At 42.3% G+C, this 6,577-nt stretch overlaps 1 protein-coding gene across 1 annotated transcript; it reads left to right on the forward strand.

Moving 5' to 3' along the window:
- Window positions 1-536: 536 nt before the first annotated feature.
- Ccl8 (chemokine (C-C motif) ligand 8) lies at window positions 537-2,151 on the forward strand. Its single transcript, NM_021443.3, has 3 exons — window positions 537-664; window positions 1,391-1,502; window positions 1,881-2,151. The coding sequence occupies exons 1-3, from the start codon at window positions 589-591 to the stop codon at window positions 1,984-1,986; spliced, it is 294 nt and encodes a 97-aa protein (NP_067418.1). The 5' UTR covers window positions 537-588; the 3' UTR covers window positions 1,987-2,151.
- Window positions 2,152-6,577: the final 4,426 nt, after the last annotated feature.

A 6,577-nucleotide genomic window follows, 5' to 3' on the forward strand; every position in this document is an offset into this window, starting at 1 on the left:
AAATTCCTAGTAATAGAAGAAAAAGGAAGAGGAGACGGAAGAGAAGGAGACTTGAGTCTATCATGTTTTCAGGGTTCTTTGGAGCCCATCTGGGTTTTGAAAAACCCACCTGCCTTAGGGTTGCAAAAGCCTAGTGTAAAAGGGACCAGACTTAGGCCTTTCTCTGGTCTCCTAGCACCCTCCAAAAGGAAGCATCTAACCTCTCTTTACTCCATGGTAACCTTGGTTTCTAGTCTTTCTTCTATACAGATGTTTTTCATTTCTATGTTTCAGAATCCCTGATCCAGTGGGACTGCTTCCTCCATGCTGCTGGTTTCAGATGCTTGCCCTTCAAAGTTTCTGTCTCATAGTCTAAGTTAGCCAAAGATTTTAGCATCTTATTCTTGCTGAGCTGCCTTCCAGCTGCCGGGAAATCATCTCATGATCTGATGACTATTCAGCATAACAAAGATCTTGCTTTCATTTCCCATTAGGCACAACTCTATCTGCAGATTCCCTGCTCCCTATAAAAGGCAGATTAGAGCCTCCAGACTAGCAGAGTTAGATTGAGAGGACGCTAGCCTTCACTCCAAAATCTTTGCCTTCAACATGAAGATCTACGCAGTGCTTCTTTGCCTGCTGCTCATAGCTGTCCCTGTCAGCCCAGAGAAGCTGACTGGGCCAGGTAAGGTATCTCCTTTCCTAAGGGAAATGGTTTAGCAGGCACTAACATCTGAGCACAAGGCATCCCAGAGCTGCTGTATGATCTGCAATTTTAAGATGGACAGACTGAGAGTATGGAAGAAGTTAGCCAAAAGCCAGTGTGTCAAAGCTAGGCAGAACCAGCAGTGAGTGTTTAGAGCACTGAGGCCAGGCCCTGTGATGTCTCATGACATCAGCCCTGGGACACGATGCTGCATGCAGCCACTACCGATACTGCCCTCTCCTTGTTTGAGGAGATGGCCCAGAAGTGGCTGTGGTGAGAAGGACATCACAAGCAATAGGGGAGTGATAGGGATGATGTCTTGAAGAAGTGCTTTGGGATCTTGATCCAGAGTGGCTTCCAGAACCATATGTGGATATTTGTACACTGAGGGGCTTCCTAGATTAAAAAATAAAATAGGTTGATTCTAAGCCCACAGCAGCAAGGTGATGGACAGCGAGTTCTTGGGACTTACTTTCCTGTGTCAGAAGTATGGGATCAGTCAAAGAGATCTCATGATAAACAGTCATCAGTGAGGAATCCTGTGGTTCAACAGAGGACACTGACTCCTAAGACATATTCTGTCACTAGACCCTAGATACAAAACTTGGGAACAGTGACTCCTAGGTGCAGCCCAACCCTCATCTTCCCTTATGAGAGGACTCTGAGATGTCCCCTAACCCTCTTTCTTTACAAAATGGCTTCCAGATAAGGCTCCAGTCACCTGCTGCTTTCATGTACTAAAGCTGAAGATCCCCCTTCGGGTGCTGAAAAGCTACGAGAGAATCAACAATATCCAGTGCCCCATGGAAGCTGTGGTGTAAGTGATTCCTGCCCAGAAAACCCAGTCAGAGTCAAGGGAGAGTGGTCAGGACACACAGATGAGTGAGTCAAACAAATACAGCCTCTTATCTGGACCACGCCTTACCCACATAGGGAGACTGACTGGAAGAGAAGAAATCTGTAATTTTCCAGGAGCTCAGAGGGATTTTCCCCAGTTCCTTTCCACAATAGATGAGAAAGCTTCAAGTAGGGCAGCAAGATCAGGGCTTCCTCCTCAGGGTTCTCCCTTCCACCCCTTCCTCATCCTCCCCTCCTGCCAAGCAGCTCCTTCACCTCTGGAGCAAGAGTGAATGGGGTCTGTCGAGCTGTGGGCCATGCTCTGAGCACTATTTCTGAACCTTCCATCTCTCCACAGTTTCCAGACCAAGCAGGGTATGTCTCTCTGTGTAGACCCCACACAGAAGTGGGTCAGTGAGTACATGGAGATCCTTGACCAGAAGTCTCAAATTCTGCAGCCTTGAACCTTCACACCTGAGTTAAGAGACAGCCAAAGCTGGAAGTTCTCCCCTAATCTTCTCCAGGCAGAGAGATGTTACAAGCAGATGGTGCCTGGGCTGCGTGTTTTCTCATCCTTGTCTGTTATATGAACAACTGAAATAAAAGCTTACACTGATTTGCAAATGTAACATGGGCATTTTTATTCAAAGTGAAGTGATGGGAAGTTATGATCAATCTCAGAGAGCAGCAGGCCAAATGAGGGGAGGTGTTCAAGGGTTCCTGTGTATTATTTGGGTTTCATTTTATGGGGTTCAAGTGAAGGAAGAGCCTTGTTACTAGAGATGGAGTGGGTGGTTCTCTACTGGTTGAGAGGCTTCAATTACATTAAACCATTGTTCATTGCTCATATCTGTTCCCATAACGCATCGGCTTTTTAGCATAGGCATGCCCAGTTGTGCAAAGGCATGAATAGTAAATAGGGGATTCTTTCTGAAAGTTCACTTGAGGTTATACTCCACCTCATTGTACATGTACCACAAGCTGGTCTCAGTCAGCCCCAGACTCTGTTCCAGACTGTGTTTGACTAGTGACAAAGCTTATCAAGGCTTTACTAAATGGAGCAATTTATTTCATGGTTTAAACCCTTTTGAAGTTGAGAATGCTAGGTTGCTAACAGGTTGCTTGCTATACTCTCCAAAGATGAGGTGTGTACATAGTCCAAACCAAGTAGAATCCTGAGTTGCATAGATATTCCCTATGCTTGCCTTCCTCACCTTCCCCCTGAAAAACTTTGTTTTCCTGATTCATAGAGAGCTATACCCTCTGTGTCTGGCACATTTACATGTAACACACAACAGGAACATTGTAAGTATTAATATTAGTCACAGTTCTCTAGAGCACCAGAGCCAAAAGAATGAATATGAATGTGTGTGTGTGTGTGTGTGTGTGTGTGTGTGTGTGTGTGTGTGTGCATTCACCTGTTCTCAGAAATGTTCTATACCTATTTTTCCGTGTTTCTGTGACCTACTTTCCTTAACTGCCTGGCCTCACTTCTGTAGCCATGCTTACACTATTGTCTTGCACTGTGTTGACAAGTAGTCTTTCAGTGGCCGTCTCCCACCAGGAAGATCAAGAAATCAGTAGTTGTTCATCCATATGCCTTGGCAGTTCTAATCTGAAGCCAAAGCCTGGAAGATTTCTGAAGAACCAGTGGGCTTCCTTGCATGGTGGAAGCCCAAAGAAGCTCATTCTAATATCAGTAAAGGAATTGGCAGCAGCAATGTAGATGAACTTGCCAATGAGAATGAAAGCCAAGTAAGAAAAAAAATTTTACCTTCTTCCATATCTCTTTATGGGATGACATTGTGTCAGAACTAACAGCACAGTATCTAAAGTTAAAATAATCAAGACACATCACAACCTAAAGAAGTAAAGCTAACAGAAGAAGGAAATCAGCATCTTAATCAACCAACACTCCGATGGATGTGTCACTGTCTTACTTTTGTTCTCCCAGATCTTGACACAACTGACATCAGGTTAAAAGCCCCATCCAGGGCTTGAAACCCAGAAAGTAAGCTGCAACTCCATACAAAACAGGGATGAAGACCTGGGTCACCTGCTAAATCAGGAATAAAAGCTAAGTCCATGGGTTCCCAGAAAGTCTCTGAGTAAAAGTCTCTGAATGTACTAACCTGGCTTTTGTTTTGGCTTCTGTAGTTCTGCTTCTTACTAACTGAAATTTTCCAACCATAATGTGGGTTCTCAGTATAAAAGACAAAGACCTGTGAGGTCCTCGGCTTCATGGTTTGGGCAAGTTCCCTGTGTAGTCAGTTGTGGACCAGCAATAAAGACTTTTTTCTCGGCTTTTATGATCGTCAGTGTGATTGTCTCAGGTAGGCTTACCTCACAGCAGTTTTATCTCATGTTGACACAAGCTAAAGTCATTAGCAAAGAGGGAGCCTCAGCTGAGATTGGCCTGTGGGAAAATCTGTGGGGCATTTGATTGATGGTTGATGTGGGAGGGCTCAGCTCACTGTAGATGAGACCACCCCCATGGATGGGTGATCCTATAAGAAAAGGGGCTGAGCAAGCCAAGGAGAGGGAGACTATAAGCAGCACCAAGGTCTTTGCATCAGCTCCCACCTGCACTTCTTCATAGTCTCTGCATCAGCTCATACCTCCAGGTTCCTGCCCTGAGTTCCCAGTGATGGACTGTTACTTGAAAATGTAAGATAGCTGGGCAGTGGTTGCATACACCTTTAATCCCAGCACTTGGTAGGCAGAGGCAGGCAGATTGCTGAGTTCAAGGCCAGCCTGGTCTACAAAGTGAGTTCCAGGACAGCCAGGGGTACACAGAGAAACCCTGTCTCAGGAAAAAGAAAAGAAAAGAAAAAAGAGAAGAGAAGAGAAGAGAAGAGAAGAGAAGAGAAGAGAAGAGAAGAGAAGAGAAGAGAAGAGAAGAGAAGAGAAGAGAAGAGAAGAGAGGGAAGGGAAGGGAAGGGAAGGGAAGGGAAGGGAAGGGAAGGGAAGGGAAGGGAAGGGAAAGAAAAAGAAAAAGAAAAAGAAAAAGAAAAAGAAAAAGAAAAAGAAAAAAGAGGAAAGAAAAAGAAAGAGAAGAGAAAGAAAGGAAAGAGAAGGGAAAAAGAAAAGGAAAAGAAAAGGGAAAAAAGGAAAAGAAAAGGAAAAGGAAAGAAAAAGAAAAAGAAAAAGAAAAAGAAAAGAAACGTAAGATAGAACAAACACTTTGCTTTCAAACCCCTAAAGTGAGACAGTAATCAATTGCTTTAATCACTATGCTTTTCCCCTGAGTCACAGAATCTTTCCTGACATAAAGACTTGGTTCAGGAAGGTTGGAAGCATGAGTAGGCAAACAGACATAGTAAAAGTTTGATGAATTAAGAACAGAGTCTTCATTCGGACCTTTACTAAAGCTGTGACTGGCAGTGTGTTTGTCATTTACATAGTATTAAGGAAAATTCCAAATGCCTTGGACAACTTTCAAAGCATCTAAACATAAAAAAAAAATTAAGAAATAGAAAGGATGAGAATTAGAAATTTTGTCAGCAGAGTTTGCAACTTAGTTACTTGGGTATCCAACTGTCATTGTACTTGAAAATAAATCCCACCTAGATTTTCCAAAGTTTAGAAGGGTGTGTCTCCAGCAGAAGTTGGTACAAATTTGAGGTGAGAAATATAAAGCTAACTGGGTTTTCTCCTTAGAAGTGATGGAACAGAAAATGAGTAGACATACCCCATAAAGTCCTTTCTCTCCAGATGGGAGCTCTTGATGCATGTCTTTTCCCAATTGATGAAATCACCTGATTTCCCCCTTTTATTCCCCTAGCTTTCCCTGTTCTGGGAGCTCAGATAGGAGCCCTGTAACCGATTTTGATTTTTGCTTGCAACAATATATGTTTTTCTTTTATAGACATGCCTTAGACACGTTTTACTCAATGTTTATAGGATGCTTAGCATTTTTTCAGTTAGATAGATGTTTGCCCAAAAGAGTAGATAATAGAATTAAAAGTACTGATAGGGACTTTCTTTAACCAAAATACTGAAAGATTCAGCTGATTCTAACAGTTGATGCCATTGATCTATTTAATCATCAACCTAGAAGACTGAAGACACCATGTGTCTACAATGAACATGAGAAACCAGCTCATCACCATTTTGTTTCCGGAAAGCCTTTTTGAGTCTGTAGCCAAGTTAAGTTTCTGTTAACCATAAAAAGTGAGTTTCTATTTCTCAGAGCTGGGCGGCTCCCTATCCCAATAACCTTGGAATGTACTGTAAACCAACTGCCAGGAGCCACCTGTTCTCAGAAATGTTCTACCTATTTTTCCATGGCTGCTTTCCTTAAGTGCCTGGTCTCACTTCTGTGGCCATGCTCACATCCCCTACCCTCCGGCTTTGTCCTATAAAAGAGGCTTGAGAAAATAGCTCAGGCTGATCTCATGAACCCTATCGTATGAGCAGACACCTGCTGACTCAGCTCTGATGTGTACACAAATAAGGCTTGCTTTGATTGGGCCATAATTTGGGTAAGTGGTCTCCCTCCTCGGGGAATGTGAGATTAACAAAATTTCATATAACGTGCCAAATTTTACAAACAGATTTAAGTATTGGTAATTTAGCAGAAGGGTGACAAATCAAATAGTAGTAATTCTCTATAATGGAATTCTTTGTACTATTCTAGCATGGTCCTGTAGCAAGGAAAGGTTTTAGCCCCATGGGAGGTATTTGGATGAGATCACCAAGAACACTTCTTATAACTATCTGTATCTTTGTATCTTTTTGTTATTTGATGGTATCTTTATGTCTTTTTTTCCATTAAAATGGAAATTGCAGAGATTAGTCCCAAATATACTGTAAGGAAAAAATTACAATTATGTTGTAATGGAACACATTTGGCTTTTTTATGCCTTGATTAGGCTATGTGTGCTTCCAATGGCTGGTTCCTGGAACTGGGTAAATTTGATCCTTTCTAGAAGAAGACAAATCTGCCAGGACAGTGTTGTTTTTTTTTTTTTTTTTTTGGTTTTTTTTTTTTTTTGGTTTTTTTGTTTGTTTGTTTGTTTGTTTGTTTGTTTTAATACAGCCAACACAAATGCT

The sequence above is a fragment of the Mus musculus genome, chromosome 11 (assembly GCF_000001635.26).
Source record: "Mus musculus strain C57BL/6J chromosome 11, GRCm38.p6 C57BL/6J".
NCBI classification, from domain to species: domain Eukaryota; kingdom Metazoa; phylum Chordata; class Mammalia; order Rodentia; family Muridae; genus Mus; species Mus musculus.

Coding starts and splice junctions, on each gene's coding strand:
- Ccl8 (NM_021443.3), top strand. CDS start 589: ATGAAGATCTACGCAGTGCTTCTTTGCCTGCTGCTCATAGCTGTCCCT. Junction 665..1,390: donor AGAGAAGCTGACTGGGCCAG/GTAAGGTATCTC, acceptor AATGGCTTCCAG/ATAAGGCTCCAGTCACCTGC. Junction 1,503..1,880: donor TGCCCCATGGAAGCTGTGGT/GTAAGTGATTCC, acceptor ATCTCTCCACAG/TTTCCAGACCAAGCAGGGTA.